Consider the following 15,083-nt stretch of genomic DNA (forward strand, 5'->3'; position numbering starts at 1 on the left):
ATCTAAAACGAAAAAACACCTGAAAAATAACTGATTCCTCCCTAGCTTGTCTATCACATCCCCCTCCACCACTTGAACCTAAACAACCAGTTGAAAAAAAAACAACTTCCTCAACTAAATAATGCGTTAAAAGGACCACAAACCCATTTTCCTTTACTCGTCGTCTTCGTGTTACGTTTCCCCCCTTGCAAAATGCGCCCCATTGACTTAGTACCTCTTTCCACCTCTCTACCCGGGCTCAGCGGCCTTCGCGAACGTGAAAAAACGAACCAACTGGCTATCACACACAAGGAGGATCCTGCTATGTTTTCCTTTATCCTCCCTGCCTTATTCACTTTTTTTTTTACATTTTAGAACTGGGAAGCACAAGGATACGCTGCCGTCCCTTCCATTCAAACTGGGGCTGCAGCTTCACTCGCTTGGCAATGACACCGTGCTCGATGCAAACAAACTCCTTGTACCCGTCTGCCGGGAGGTCCTTCAACTTCTTTGACTTCTCCACGTGAGGGTTCCATACGACGACGTCTGGAAGGTTTTCTCCTGAAACATGGACCGTGTGCCCCTTCATCGCGTCTACCAGAAGCACGGCACAAGCCTGGTTGAAGTATGTGCGGTCCGTTTCCTTCTTTATTATCCACAACCGCCTTGGCGGCAGCACACCCTGGTGGGGAGCCATGTTGTTAACATATGAGGTCATGTTCACCCCCTCCACCACGGTTTTCTCCACATTTCCCACCGCGAAGTATGTGTGAAACGCGAAGGTAAACTCCGCCACGCTCGTGGGATGCTGATTCAATATTTCCATCTGCAGGTCTAAATGACTGTTGCTGAATGTGATTGTGTAGAGAAGTGCGACTGTTTCGGTTTCGGCCGACGGTGCCTCCGCAATGGGGGCCTCAGCAATCATGCCGGAGTCGTGTCCAAGCAAATCGCGAAGAGGCACGTTGAGTGTGAAGGAAGCAGAACCATTTGTTACTTCCTTCACAGCCCACATACGAACGCGCGCGAAGCCATGTGGCGGCAGCGGTCCCATGTTTCCAAACTGCGGAAAAACAATTGGGACACCACCGCGTATGGGAATTCCCTTCTCATAGACGGCTTTGGAGCTGGTGTACAAGAGTTCTGTGCCCTCCTTGTTGCGCCAGTTGGTGAGGTGGGCGCCCTGCAAATGAACTAAGATGGAGGAACCGTCATCGTTTCGTGCCACAATAGGAGATTTCGCCATATGTTCTTCTCTCCTCTTTTGTGTATAGTTCGGTGGTTTATATAAACGATAATAAAACAAGACAGTGATGATGCCGATAACTGAAACTGACCAATAATTTTGATGACTGCTAGTTGTTTTTTTTTTTTACCTTTTCGATATGCTTCGCTGTGGGGAATAGGGATGAAGCAAGAAGGAAATGTATGCGTAAGGACAGGAAGAGAAGAAAACAATATACGTCAAGCAATATTTGCACAAACACCAGAAAAGGTTGGACCTTAAGAGACCCGCTCCAAAGGTAACGACAGGCAGGTACGCAGGATAAAATAAACCACCGTTAATATATTAAACCCAGTTCCCCCAACACTAAAGCGGTCACGGCTCCTCGCCTACTCACAGGTGACAGTACCAACTGACTACAACACCGTCAGTCACTGCATTTGTTCTCTTCAATCTTCAGACAAGGAAGAACTAGAAAAACGGGTAAGGCGGTGGTGGCCTACGCTTCATAATGTTTTTAATCTTTTGCTTGCACCACGAGTCATGCTGCTTCTCAGCCAAGAGGTAGTCGCTACGGAATTTCTTTGCCTGCGCCACGGGTAATGCCATCATTGTTTCATTGTGTTTAACAATACGTTCAACATCTGTTCGCATGTGATGATCTATAAATGCCGCGACTTCAAGACCAATGGCCACTAGTTGCTTCACCGCCTCCTCATTTGCTTCCTCTGAATACTTGTAGAACTCAACAAGAACACGATGACGCGACCAGAAGAGCTTAGAGCGATCATGAAAGTAAGCGGCCCGAAGGCTCTTCATGAGTTGCCGATAGCAATGCTGCTGCGGAGTCCAACATGAGGTGATCAGCGATGCTGTGCTCGGAGCAGACACCACCGCATGACATGCCAATGTGGAGCTGCAGTTCATGTCGCTATCTACACCAAACGACCGGGAGAAAATGGAAAAACAAAGACAACGAGGTAAGATATTTAAATGACTAAAGGTTACAGGTTGCAAGGAATAAGGGAGGCCGATTGCAAATTTGTGAAGGAACTTTGTATTTCATTGGAACAACAAACGATTCCGACAAACCGGCGCACATCACTCCATCGGTAAACCCGAGGCGATGACCCTGCTGCCAGCTGCGAAACATCTTCACAAACCCATGACAAAAAAGAACTCACAAGTCTAAAACATGTGTGAGAGGTCCTTGCGACTCCAACCTCAGCCCCTGCCGGTTACCCCACGTGCCATTAATAACCCGCGCACTTGAACCTACCGCCGATCCGACCAGCGGAACCCCATTTGAGTCAACAGTAGTTGAGTCAACCCCACGCGCCTTCCTCATGAGCTGACAAAACTGGTTGTAGAGTAACTCCCCTTCACTTTTCCCCACCAACGCATGAAACTGCACATTCCGACCCTTCAATTTTCCCCCAAGTGACGCCTGTGGTACGATAAGCACATCAGCTGAGGGGAAGCTGCTTAAAGAGTCGGAAGATCGTGGCAGCGCATCAGATGACGACAAGTTATGGAAAACGTTTGCTGTAAGAATAACATCCACAGCATTTTTCAGTGCGTCTTCACTCACGGCGCCGATAAATGCAATGTAAATAAGGGCTCCACGACCGACGGACCCGTACCGCTGTTCGTTGTCAAGAAGAAGCGATGCCTTCTCTATCGACTGGAGTGCTACACGAACGGTCATTCTTATGTACGATATGATTGAGTACTATTAAATGCTAAAAAAATCCGTAGTGATGAATGATGGGAGGCAAAATGAAAAAAGATGACCCATCGACTCAAAGGAGGGAAAAGTTAAAGGTAAAGGTAACGGAATAATAATTGATGCGTTAACATCCGGCGTTCACCCAACGAAAAGACAAAAGAATCCAACAAGATACTCGTTGCAATTAAAAGGCAAACGGAACTTTGGCCATGAGCTCCCACCTCCCCACGAAAAAAAAAAACATCCAAGCAAGAATAAAACGAGACGAAACATAATATATATATATATATACTACTGAAACAAATAGCGAAAAGAAAACGCACCGCAATCATGCAGTTCCCCCTCTCCCGCTTTATAACTTCAACAGGCATGCGGGAAAAATAAAACGGCAGTCTAATTTTGAATGCCTTAACATCGCCGCAAGTCCACAAGGCCTAGGCCAAATTTTATGCGAGATATTCTCATAATCCCCGTGGTTTCATTAGCCGGCTACTTGTGTTTAACACACATGCAACGCACTTGCGTACACGTGTAGTGGTTGCCAAGGGAACACTCATCAGAAAGTAAAAGAATAAAAACAAAACTAAAAACTGCATTGAAACAAAGAAAACTGGCAGAATGGAATTCTCCACTTTGTAGACAATCTTATGAGTGTGAAATACGACGCAGAGAAGGTTGCCAGCGACGTGTGTGAGGAACTGGTACGTAGAGCCAGTAAAAAAAAAAAAATGAAACAAATATTAAATTCGACGTACCGCTCGAAACCTAAGTAAATAACAAAAGGACACCAGATAGAGTAGTGAAAAGCTAAAGCCAACAACAACAAAATATATTCTAAGCACGGCAAACCGCAGACACGAGCTGCAGCGTGACGCCGCGGCTAACAAAAAGGAAGAAAAGGGGGAAAGATGGGCCATACGCGGCCCAATCAAATAAAATTAGATAGCGATAAGCTTGAGGATCAAAGCCTCAGCAACGGCAACCCTTTCACTCTAGACAGAGATGCACGAAGGGGTGTGAAACTAAACGAGTTTTTTTTTCTTACAATTAAAAAGGGAGAAATGAAAATGTTTATACGAGCAACTTCGCTCAACAGCGCCGCCTCCTCCAAGCAAATACTATTCTCGCCATAAAGACCAACAAGACAAAGAAACCGTGGGGAGCAAAGCACCTCAAGGATTACCTTCGACCTCAGGCAGCGCGGTCTTGCGGTAGCGTGCGTAATACAGGACTGTTATTGCTGCAGTGATGGCAACCAGCAAAGCATCCACCGCTCCAAGAGCAATGAGTGGCACTCTCAAGCGGAGCATACCCGATACCATTCGAGACTGCTGCGTCACATCGGCGCCCTCGTCGTGTCCTCCTTCATGGGGCTTCTTCGCACCTTCATTACGACCTTCGTCGTTGTCGTCATCATCTGCTCTGTGGCCTTCTGTATTATTTCGCGGGGCAAGAAAGAAGGTGACGTTAGATACATCGCTTGCGATAAAAAGGTGCCTGGAGCCCGCGCAGCTTGTGTGATGGACACCTTCTTCTGTTGTACAGAAGTCAACAATTTGTGTTGTCACCACTAGTTCTGAGATATTGTTGGATTTGACGCCAACCGTATGCATGGCGCGTCCGACGGCGATGTTTCCACTAAACGCTTCTCCCACCGTGGTGACATTTCCATGGCATTTGAACGTTACCTTCACTGCGAGGCGCATTCTCTCAACCACCGGCTTCATTAGCTTACCCAACTCCTTTGCTTTCGCCCCGTTGGTCCAAACTGACCTCTTAAGAATATGCCACATCGCATTTGTGAGCGGCGTGTATGCATGTGTGCCGATGCGTACAGAGACGTCCTGCCCATGAGTGACGCAGAGAGCGATGCCAACACTGCCAGGGTCGTTACGCACCTCGCTCGTGCAGTTCGCAAGTTGCTCAACTGCCATTGCATTCGCTGATGATTGCTGCACGGGGAGGGCAGTGTTCCTCAACTCCGCTACAGGGGGTAAAACCAGCAGTGTGCCCGCCTGCACCACAGGTGAGTCGCTATACTTTGGGTTTACCACCTTCGTGCTGAAGTTGCACTGGTCTCCACCGAACGCCGCTGAGGTGTCCAGACTGATTGTAGTATTCGATGTGGTGAAGATGTACGTGTTGCGCTCCACTGGGAGGTCGACAAGCTCAGTCTTGGAAGAATTACTCTGTGTGGATGTTATGACTGCTTTAAACTCCGTTAGCCCCTTTGTGCACTCAATCAGCACTTTTACTTGGTCTCCATCCTCAGCATTCGGTGGCGCTTTCACCACAAGCAAAGGCACCAACTGGCCATTGTCCCTATTGGCAACCCTGACGCCCATCGGCCCGCCAAGCCACTTCCACTTAGCTTTTATTGGATACCGCCCCCTTTTGGTCATGCAGCCCATGAGGGTTGGGTAGGAGGCACTGCTGCAGCGACAACCACCCTCACCGTCGCTGAAGGATCCCGGCGGGCAGACGACACATGGCTCTCGTGTGCTCCAAAGGTTTCCACTCGCACGAGTAAAGCCCCACGGACATGGCGTTCCTGCATAGGATTCCATCCCTTCTCCTCCAGCGACCCACTTATATTTGCTGGGAGGTGCTTCATTGTCGGTGGATTTCATTCGAGATTGGTTATACGCCGGTGAATAACAATCGAAGAGTGAGGGTTGCGGCGGCAAACCGTCCCTACCGGTGATGCGGAGGATACTACGAGTCACGCATTCGGCGAGTGCCAGACCGCCCCCAAACCTCCCCGTTTCCGCTGAATGGTCGAGTGTATAATTGAGAATGTATGCGAACTGCTTCATGGTGTAACTGCGGTACTTGGGACTCATTGTAGTTACGGTGCTAAGTTCCTCGAATCGAGCCCAAGGCCAGAGTGTTTCCGTATTAGCTTCACCCGTTATGTTTTGATACAACAGACGTACAGGGAAGTCATCGTGTAGCATCATTGCAACGGCAAGCGACACCGCTGCGCAGGGGAGGTGACTAACATTAGGATAACGCTCCTTGCTGCTCTCGTTCACCTTTGTTCCACGAAAGAAGGTTAGCAACTCTGAATACGAGCGACCGTGAACGCCAGGGATGTACAAATTACGATCTGTTATAGGCATCCAATCGTCTATCCTTTCCGCAACGTTACAACAGACGTCCATTGAAAGCAAAGTTCCATTACCGACGGCTGTGAAGGTGGGAACCTGGCGGTCCACTTTCCCAATGGACGTCTTCAGCCACTGCTTAACAATTTTCCATTTTCGCATTGCGGCAGAATAGGCTTCCTTCACCATCTGTGTCCCCCTAGCGCTCACGGCGTGGCGAAAGGCTTGCTGGTCCTCTTCGGTAGTGTTCAGCTTCCACCCTCGACGTGCAATTTCAAACAACTCAGCCCCCGCCTTGTTGAACTCCTTGTTTAACCGAATAGCGCGGCGCAACTCCTCACGCTGCGGGCGGATGTACAAAATATCTTCAACAAGAACGCTAGCCCCGTTTTCAAACACTTTTGTCGATTCGGCCACCGGACTCCTCTGGTTCACACGGTACGCCCAATACATTGTGGAGCTCTCAATATCCATTCCGCACTGTTTCGGCAGCGACTGCAGCGATGCGGCACAAACTTCTCCATCCTCGTCGTACTTCGTGTAGCAGCCCTCTACCATATTAAGATCCAACATGGTGCCGCTCCATGGCATCCCTTGTTGCACCCTTCTGTGCATGCTGTCTAACTTCTTCAAAGTAATGGGAAATACCATACGCGGTGTGATATTGGCTGTTGTTCCGCACACCGCCGCCCCACTCTCGCTGTTTCCTGAAGTGTAGAGGAGTCCGTCATCATACGCCAGTAAGGGCGCGATGTTTGACTCTACAAGTTCTTCCACTTCCGGCACAAATCCATCATAGTGCAGAATATCCACAGCCTTCGCGACGACGCTACCAAACAACAGAAGCAACGCGAGGGACGGTGACATCATGATGAAGTAGGCGAATAAATTTCCACGTGTGTGTCTCGTTAACGAGATCTCCTCTCTCCTCGTATTAATGCACTGTTAAGGCTGTGCTTCTTATATATGCCTCCCACCCTAATTACAGTTATCTCAGGAAATCTGGCGGGAAGGCACAAAAAGGAAATAACATGGAAATGACTGAATGTGAAGCGCACGGTGGTAGTAATGGTAAAGCAGCAATACAAAAATAATTTTCAGCTACCAGCGGTACAAAGCAATACGCAAAACCAATTTGAAGAAGCCATCTAAACGAATTCACAAAAGGAAAAAAAATGATGAAGTCAAAGAGGTGAGAAACAATACCTCTCTGCATGTCGGGTTAGGGTTAGGGTGCGCGGGTGCACACATTATAATAGCATATAAAACAAATATTTCTGTGAGGAGTGTATAGTGGGTGGAGCGTGTTTATGATGACAATAATAAAGAAATAAGATATATGTGTCCACAGCAAGAGTGGAGGTCCGCCGCTAGTGGGTTAGGGTTAGGGACAGAGGTTACTCCTAGTTCTTCCTCGCCTTTCGCTTACTGATGTGAGTTCATGCTTGCCAGCAAAATGTTACGCAGGTCCTCATTTTCCTCCTGTGCGCCACTTTAAGAACTTTTCCAGCTCTTCCGAAGTGGTAGTGGGCGGGAATTCACGGAGCGCGCACTCAAAATTCTCCCTACACACTGCCGGTACGTGTAGTGCCGCCGTAGGCACAGTTTCAATTGGTCGCGCTCCTTCTTCATCTTCGTCGCAAAGTACGTACTGCGGGCTGCCGCTGCTCGACTTTTGTGAAACCAATTCATTGTCAGTCGGGGCGCTGTTACTCACAGTAGTGGTGGAAGGTCTGATAGGCTTTGCATACCCCGCCATTGAAATCTTCTGTATAGGTTCCATGACGGCACGTCGCGTTATGCGGCAAATATCTGATGCTGAGTATCCCTCAGTGGAGTTGACGAGCCACTGGATGTCCTCCTCACCAAGTTCACTTGGCACATGCCGTAGTTCCTCAACAATAAGTCGGAACCGCGCCGCCGAGGGCGGAAGCCCCACAAAGACGAGTTGGTCAAAACGCCGAAGAATAGCGCTGTCAAGTCCCCAAGGAATGTTGGTGGCTGCTATAAGCGTGATTCCATCCACATGCGATTTTTGCATGCGCAGAAGCAGTTCAGTTTTGACTCGCCGAGATGCTTCGCTCTCCCCGGCCCCGCCCCGTACGCCACCTATCGCGTCGATCTCGTCAAGAAATAGAACGCAGCGGGGGAAGGAGGCGGCCACCTCGAAAACGCGCCGCACCTGTCGCTCCGAATCCCCAATCCACTTGCTCAAAATGTCTGCTGATGACACGGTAAGCAGTGGTGCTGCATACTCAGCCGCGGCCGCCGCAGCAAGCAGCGTCTTGCCTGTACCTGGTGGGCCGTAAAGGAGAATATGCCGGGGCGGGTGCCGTTTACCTTGAAACAGATGAGGGAATCGTAGTGGGAGCACCGTTGCTCGTTTCAAGGCAGCAATGGCGTCCTCACAGCCACTCACGTCAACCCACCGGACCCTGTTGGTATTTCCATGCTCTTTGAGCCCATCGACACTTCCCGGTGGGTACAAAATGGCGGCTCCAAGCTCCTCCACTTCCTGTTCACAGCTGGAGACTGATGGTTTTGCCTCCATCTCGTACTGCTGAAGTTGCTGGTGTTGTCGGTGGCTAGAGGGAAAGGTTCCGTCAGGTGGAAGATCAATAACTCTGAGAAGGGTACGGGAAACGTGGGCGTAAATGGCGCAACGATGCGGCGAATCGTCATATGCTTGCATTAAAGAGGAACACTGTAGTATGGCGCGCAGTATTCCTTGGAGGCGAATGATTGCGTCCTCACCGGCATTTCGGAAGTGACTGTATTGCAGAAGCAGTTCGCGCGCCTCCGTCACTAACTGTATGGCCTCTTCTGCTTTCTTCAGGTTGAAGGAATCTTCCATGGCCGATCGAACTTCCAAGGGCGAGAGTTGAGAAAAGTTGTCGTTGTTGTTCTTGTCACACCTTCTTGGAAAATCTATTATTTGCCTGCCCTCTATCTGTGAATGCTTTTTTTTTGCCTCGCTAATGTAAGTGCACGTGAACGCACGTATATTATATTCGTTGGTGAAGGTAGGTGGGAGAGTTTTTCATCAGAGGGATATCCACACAATCAAACGTAGGCGGGGAATATTCGAAGAACACTTCACATTTGAGAGAGAGGCAAAGTGTAAGGAAGAAGCGATGCAACATCCACAACCGGCCCATTAAGCGGTGACTATCGCACACCCCCACAAATTCAAGTTTACTTTGCCCCCCTCACAGAATCATTCGCGCCCCCGCTGGCTCGATAACAAACTGAGAGTACGTTCGATTGCCTCTAGGCGTTTTTCTAATCTCTGCATCATCTTCTCGTTTTCCTGCCGCACAACTGCCCGCACCACCTCCGTCAGCCTTTCCTCGTCCAAGCCTGCTGCTCCACTTCGTCTCCACGGTTGTGGAATCTCAGATACCAGTGTAAGATCCCCAATGGTGCGCACTGTTACTTTCTTCGTTTCTCCTTTCGGTCTTGCATCATTACTAACATCATTAGAACCATGACAGCCATCAAGAAGCTTCCCTGAGAGCAGGAGCAGAGCATCCGAAGTGTCAAAGGGCCACACTAACCCAGCCAAAAGACTGGACTCATGCTCAACACCAACAGAAGCCCGTGGCTCCACTTCACAATTTTCACATAAGCCAAACACAATTGCCCGCTCGCTATCAAACAGACATAGCTCTCCCCCCAGCTTCCCTGGAGTTGTGTTCCGTGGGCGTCGGATCGTGGCGACCATGGTGGCGTCCCCCCTAAACATGCTCAAGGCGTTTTTGCACTCCAGAGAGGTCGCGAGGAAAATTTGAGCATCAATTGTGGTCTCTGGGCGCAGCGCTTCAGCACTCCCCTTTCTTTTGCCTGCCGGAACATCAGTACAACTCGTGTTTCTTAATACATGCAACTTATCTTGAGCAACCGAAACAACTAGGATTTGTGGCACCGCTGCTGTCGGACTTAACTGCGGCTGCGTTACTAGTAGCAACGAACTAACGCTTTGCGGACGACCAGAGTCCAAACGGCAGACATCGTTCCACGATGGGAGCACAGACGAATAGTGTGAAGCAGTCGAGTCGCTTACGGTTTCCATTACGCAAAGGGGGGTGCCGTCTGCCATCTTCAGGGAAAGCGCACCCCGCTCTGCCTGGTCCTCAGCTCCAGTGTTTCCCAGTGCGCAAAATGTGACAACTCGTTCCACCTCCTCACCGCTCGTGGCAACACTAACATATTGCACACCAGCGGAGATTGCCATGTAGCGGGTGGTGGGTCCCATAAGGAGCGACCGAATAGCAATAGGCTTCTCTTTGACAGACGACCATTCAAATAGAACAACGCTTCCAAGCGTGCACCCAAGAAGAACCGCGGGACATCCGTGGCAGTCTGACAAACCGGAAATAAGTTGAAAGGCTCCAATAGATAGCTCCCGGTGTTGATGACTCGCAGCCGCGGCGCCACCAGAAATTGCGAACGCATAACTCTCTGTCCGTATGTGATCAGTGGTAACTATGACTGCGTATCCGTTAACTGTCAACGCGCACACATCAATCGCGTGCTGCGGGATGCGGAGCAAGACGCTACTGTCACCCTCACACGTACCATCGCCGCCGTCATCATTCTCGCTATCGTTTTGCGCATTAGACGGCTCGCACAAGCCCGAGCGAAGGCACACCACCTCACCAACAGAGCTCATCACGGCAATTGTCGTTCGACCAGCCCACACCACCTTGGAAATGCCCTGCGATGGCTCAGCACTGAAGTTGAAAGTGCGCCGTGCGACTGTCATTGAAGAAAGTTCCTCCCCGCAGCCGGCGGTCGTGACGGTCATGACTGTAAGCTCTACTTGAGAAGGCACTTCCGGATTCAGGCTTGCAACTGCCAGGGTGTTGAACGAGTGGTCGCCCTCCTGCGACGTAGAGGAGGAGGGCGCCATTGCCATAATTCCGGCATTCGCACGTACGCGTAGGCCCCCCGCCGGGGGAAGGCGAGCAATACCCCGCAATCGCTTCACCGGAACGGCAGTCCCCCTCTTCCCGGTTATGTGGGAAACTGGCGCCCCTCCCGAAGTAAGGAAGGAAAACATGTTTGACTACGCGCACGAGTGACGATGGGAGTGAGGCAACGAGAGCAGCAAAGACGGTTGACAAATTTAAAAGTTGGTCATCTGTTTCCTCACTGAACGCACATAAAAATCGACCAACATCACCTCCCTGCCTCACTAAGAACGAAATAAATTCACAGTTACGAAAGGAAACAGAACACGATAAACATGGGTAGACGTGTGGAAGTCCAAACAAACAAACACGACACACACGCGTCCACAACATTACGAGCAAATGCACCTCCCGTTTCCAGAGCACGTTTTTTTTTGTTGGCATGGATCCGACTGAAGGAGCGCCCCACTAGTCAATGAAATTGCACCACTACGTCTTATGATTTCACCTTCCTATCGCAGGTAAGGCATCCACAGGTGAATATTGGCAAGCAACGCCCCCATACACAGGACCGACTGCTCCATTTTGGGGCGTGGGTCCGCGCTCCAAAGGGGTCACACCGCGGGCACCCGCCGAAAATTCAAGTTCAACACACCTTACCGCAATTTATGACACGCCTCAACTAAGTTTCGCGCCCACGGGTAATTTATGCACCGTCTTCGTGGCACGCTCAGCCTTCTCCTTGAGCGCCTCTTCGTATGCTTGTCGTCTCGACAACTGAAACACAATCGGCTCACCTGGCTTCGGGTTGCGGGGGGAATGAAGCGCCTGAAGGAAAGCTCCCGCATGATCCATCAGAAACCGCTGCTTCTCCGGATCCGTCTCGCGGCAATGCACATGCCACTGCTCCATCAGCCGCCTCTGCAGGAACTGGCGGGCGTGACGGGACTTAACTTTGATATCGATGGAGCGATAGCACATGCGGAGAAGTGAATAAGCGGAGTTAATTTCCAGCACCTGTTGTTGCGCGTTGGTGTGCGTCATCTTGGGACCACACAACCACAGTGATGACCGGCACAACATCACTAGTATGGTTATATAAAGGGTGCCTCTTCCTTGGGCTGAGTTAACGGCCAGCAAAGCACTTTCCTCCAGTACTATGGCTGTGAAGGACCAAGTGATTTCCGGGAAAAAGAAACAAAGGCAAGTAATGCAGAGAAAATGCAGTCGTGAAGAGAAGGGTGAGGACACTAGTGATGTCATTACGGCATGTATTAACGTAACGGGGGTGGCTTTTGTATACATACCCAAGAAAACGGCCATAGGGCGGTGAAGGTGGTCAAATATGGAGAGTCGGGAAGTTTGGAAGGTACATGGGCGCATAACAACGGTAAGATACGCTCAATAAAGAAAGGGGAACAGAGAAACAAAAAACAACAAAAACAAACAAACACACAAACACAAGAACGGCCACTAAAGACCTTTTTCTTTGATTTGTGGGTAGAGGCTCGTGTGTGTCTGTGGAACAAATAAAAATCCAGTCTACAAACTAGCGCATCTAACGCCCTACATATTCATCCTTGGCTAGCTGGGTAAGGTGAAGTAAACCATCCCCCCTCCCTTGTGCCATCTGTTGGAGTCCCCAACCTTCTCGACCAGGGGTGAAGCGACGGATCGTTCGTGGTGAATGGACGATACCCGGGAGGGAGCGCCGACCGGTCTCTGGGTCTGAAAAACGTTGAAGCCCGATTGTCAAACGCCTCAAAGAAGCTACCCGACCCTCTGGAGTACCATCCCGACCCCTTCCCACTGCGGCCCGTCCAATGTTTTCTACACGCCTCGGCAACTCGCCCCAAATACGAGTCACTAGAGCATGCTGGGATTGCAATCAGCGACACTTTAATAAGCTGTGATAACTGAATGGCGCGTAGAAGAGATGCCGCTTTACCCTCCGGTACAGGCACGCCGTCCAACAGCAGCACGCGTAACTGCCCAAGCAGTGGAATAGTACGGATAAGTTGATACACTTCAGGGGCGCTTAGTGAAGTATAACCTAAGTCGAGTTCTTCTAGAAACATACAGCCGCCCATCAGGAACTCCTGAAATAATCCTACATCTCCACCCCCAAAACGATTGCCGCGAAGGCTCAGTCGTGTTATGCTCGTCAGCGGAAGAAGTGTCGTCAGCATGTTCACACAGGAAGCATCGATCCAGTTGTAAGCAAGGTGTAAGTTTTCTACCTGCGGCTCCAACTGAGTGGCATGGTTAAGAATCAGAAGTATCACCAGCAGTGAGGCAGGACCAATGTTGCAGAACTGAGCAGAAAAGGTCTCCACACCACTGTTATTATTTCTAAAGACACCATCTAACAGAAGCACGTTTGTTTGCTCGGGAGTGAGATTTATGTGATCAAGGTGAAGGAGGTACAGCGGGGATTTTGACTGACGTATCTTGAGAGCAACGTCCGCGAGAAGCTGATTTTCCGCCTCCTTTCCACGCTCACTCCACGGGATAAGAGGCGGGTAGTGGCCATTTGGTTCCTCCCTGTAGGGAAGAGTGCGTAGCGACAGCCACCACTCGTGCAAGAAACGGAAATCCATGTCCCATTCCCGTCTCTCGGTGGGTTTATTCCACTCACAATTTTGCACCGAAGCGCAGATATTTTCCGTCAGTTCTTCCAACACTTCCCGCATGATATGGGCGTGCAAGGAGTACGGTGACGTCAGGTGGGCTGCCCGATCGTCCGTAAGATCCTCCAACTTAAGTTTCCTTACATAGTCCATCACTTCACACTCTTTCACCGGCGGAAGCGGTTCCACACCCTTGATGAAATTCCTAATCCTAACTTCTTCAGCATATCTCTCGCTTCCCCCAACTATTCGTTTTGCATGTTTCTGCTTTCCGAGGTACCTTCTCCTTTGCTTTCCTACGGACACACGCAAAAGTGCGCAGGGCTCCGCCAATTCAGGCAAGGTCATAGTGCGCTTAAAAACGCTAACCGACCAAACAAGGAGGGAGTGAAGGCAAGGTGCTACCCCTTAATGATAGTGTAATGACCCCTTTTCTCTTCTGTTCTACGGCACCAACGTTGGCGACCTCCTCTAAACAACTCAACCGACGAACAAAAAAGAGATCAGTGGACAGAAGTTGAGCAACGGAGAGTAATCCGGCGTGCGAAGACACTGTGCGGGTACCAGGCAATCAACTTCGTGACATTAGACAGCTTTGGTCTCAAATGGGAAGGGATTTTTCTCTTCTCGTAAAAAATGTATATATATATATATATATATAGACAGATATATGGACAGATATACTTCCACCAGTCTAAATGCCACACACATCCCGAACGGAAACAATCGGTCACCCATGCACTCATTCTGCCCCATCGCTTGTACGCACCTCTCACCGCGTCACCGGGGACATCAGCATTTCAACTCCATCCAGCTCCTGGAGGCAGCCTGGCCAACGCCGCCGCCAAACAGATAACCGATGCCTAAGAAACCTTTCTCGTTTCGTCATCCTCTTCCACTGCTCAGGTGTGGCGTGATCGTACCCCAAGGCATGAAGCAGCGCGTGCGTCAACGCCGCCTGCAGATAGTCGTGGAACCTTAGGCAGTGCGTGGGCCTGCACGAGCAACGCATCGAAATGTATTCCACGCTAAAGTAAATGTCACCGAGCTCCTGAAGGAGGGCACGACGCTCCGCCAATACACTTGGGTCAGCGACGCACGCGTTGTCACCCTCCACACGAGCTAGCAAAACTGTTTCGTTGAGGAACTTTGCATAGGGCGTCCCACTTCCGCTTCCAGGGAACGTCAGTACGTCTGTTGGTTTGTCCACTCCACGATGCTCGAGGTTCAGCTCATGCATTCTGCCAGGTGTAACAAAGTGGATGGAAAGTTCAACAGCTTGTGGGGCTCGTTCCGCCAGCAACACTGCTTCTGTCAACCCTTGAACACCGGCGGCGAACCGAGGCGTGGCGCCCAGCACACGAACGTTGCGAAACAGGGAGCGTGGCATCTACTTGAGTACAAACCAAGGGAACGAATGCATGTGGTTCACTAGACAAGCAATGTAACGGTACAAGTACCACGATAAGACATTCACAGCTCTACAGGCCAACACCAAAT

At 50.1% G+C, this 15,083-nt stretch overlaps 9 protein-coding genes across 9 annotated transcripts, besides 3 other annotated features; all 9 read right to left on the reverse strand.

The window, feature by feature from the left end:
• Positions 1 to 15,083: part of a sequence feature (sequence corresponds to BAC RPCI93-2L9) that runs on past both edges of the window.
• On the reverse strand, positions 344 to 1,225 carry Tb927.4.1360 (hypothetical protein, conserved; the record flags this gene model as incomplete). The annotated part of the gene is made up of 1 exon (XM_839193.1): positions 344 to 1,225. The coding sequence occupies one exon, from the start codon at positions 1,223 to 1,225 to the stop codon at positions 344 to 346; it is 882 nt and encodes a 293-aa protein (XP_844286.1).
• On the reverse strand, positions 1,676 to 2,131 carry Tb927.4.1370 (hypothetical protein, conserved; the record flags this gene model as incomplete). Its single annotated transcript, XM_839194.1, has 1 exon — positions 1,676 to 2,131. One exon carries the CDS (start codon positions 2,129 to 2,131, stop codon positions 1,676 to 1,678), a length of 456 nt encoding a protein of 151 aa, XP_844287.1.
• Tb927.4.1380 (hypothetical protein, conserved) lies at positions 2,385 to 2,912 on the reverse strand (the record flags this gene model as incomplete). Its single annotated transcript, XM_839195.1, has 1 exon — positions 2,385 to 2,912. One exon carries the CDS (start codon positions 2,910 to 2,912, stop codon positions 2,385 to 2,387), a length of 528 nt encoding a protein of 175 aa, XP_844288.1.
• On the reverse strand, positions 4,106 to 6,910 carry Tb927.4.1390 (hypothetical protein, conserved; the record flags this gene model as incomplete). Its single annotated transcript, XM_839196.1, has 1 exon — positions 4,106 to 6,910. The coding sequence occupies one exon, from the start codon at positions 6,908 to 6,910 to the stop codon at positions 4,106 to 4,108; it is 2,805 nt and encodes a 934-aa protein (XP_844289.1).
• On the reverse strand, positions 7,512 to 8,894 carry Tb927.4.1400 (vacuolar transport protein 4A, putative; the record flags this gene model as incomplete). Its single annotated transcript, XM_839197.1, has 1 exon — positions 7,512 to 8,894. One exon carries the CDS (start codon positions 8,892 to 8,894, stop codon positions 7,512 to 7,514), a length of 1,383 nt encoding a protein of 460 aa, XP_844290.1.
• Tb927.4.1410 (hypothetical protein, conserved) lies at positions 9,258 to 10,805 on the reverse strand (the record flags this gene model as incomplete). Its single annotated transcript, XM_839198.1, has 1 exon — positions 9,258 to 10,805. One exon carries the CDS (start codon positions 10,803 to 10,805, stop codon positions 9,258 to 9,260), a length of 1,548 nt encoding a protein of 515 aa, XP_844291.1.
• Positions 11,632 to 12,036, reverse strand: Tb927.4.1420 (hypothetical protein, conserved; the record flags this gene model as incomplete). Its single annotated transcript, XM_839199.1, has 1 exon — positions 11,632 to 12,036. The coding sequence occupies one exon, from the start codon at positions 12,034 to 12,036 to the stop codon at positions 11,632 to 11,634; it is 405 nt and encodes a 134-aa protein (XP_844292.1).
• Positions 12,371 to 12,414: a microsatellite.
• Positions 12,528 to 13,931, reverse strand: Tb927.4.1430 (hypothetical protein, conserved; the record flags this gene model as incomplete). The annotated part of the gene is made up of 1 exon (XM_839200.1): positions 12,528 to 13,931. The coding sequence occupies one exon, from the start codon at positions 13,929 to 13,931 to the stop codon at positions 12,528 to 12,530; it is 1,404 nt and encodes a 467-aa protein (XP_844293.1).
• Positions 14,220 to 14,255: a microsatellite.
• On the reverse strand, positions 14,356 to 14,973 carry Tb927.4.1440 (hypothetical protein, conserved; the record flags this gene model as incomplete). Its single annotated transcript, XM_839201.1, has 1 exon — positions 14,356 to 14,973. The coding sequence occupies one exon, from the start codon at positions 14,971 to 14,973 to the stop codon at positions 14,356 to 14,358; it is 618 nt and encodes a 205-aa protein (XP_844294.1).

The sequence above is a fragment of the Trypanosoma brucei genome, chromosome 4, assembly GCF_000002445.2.
Source record: "Trypanosoma brucei brucei TREU927 chromosome 4, complete sequence".
Classification (NCBI taxonomy): Eukaryota; Euglenozoa; class Kinetoplastea; order Trypanosomatida; family Trypanosomatidae; genus Trypanosoma; species Trypanosoma brucei.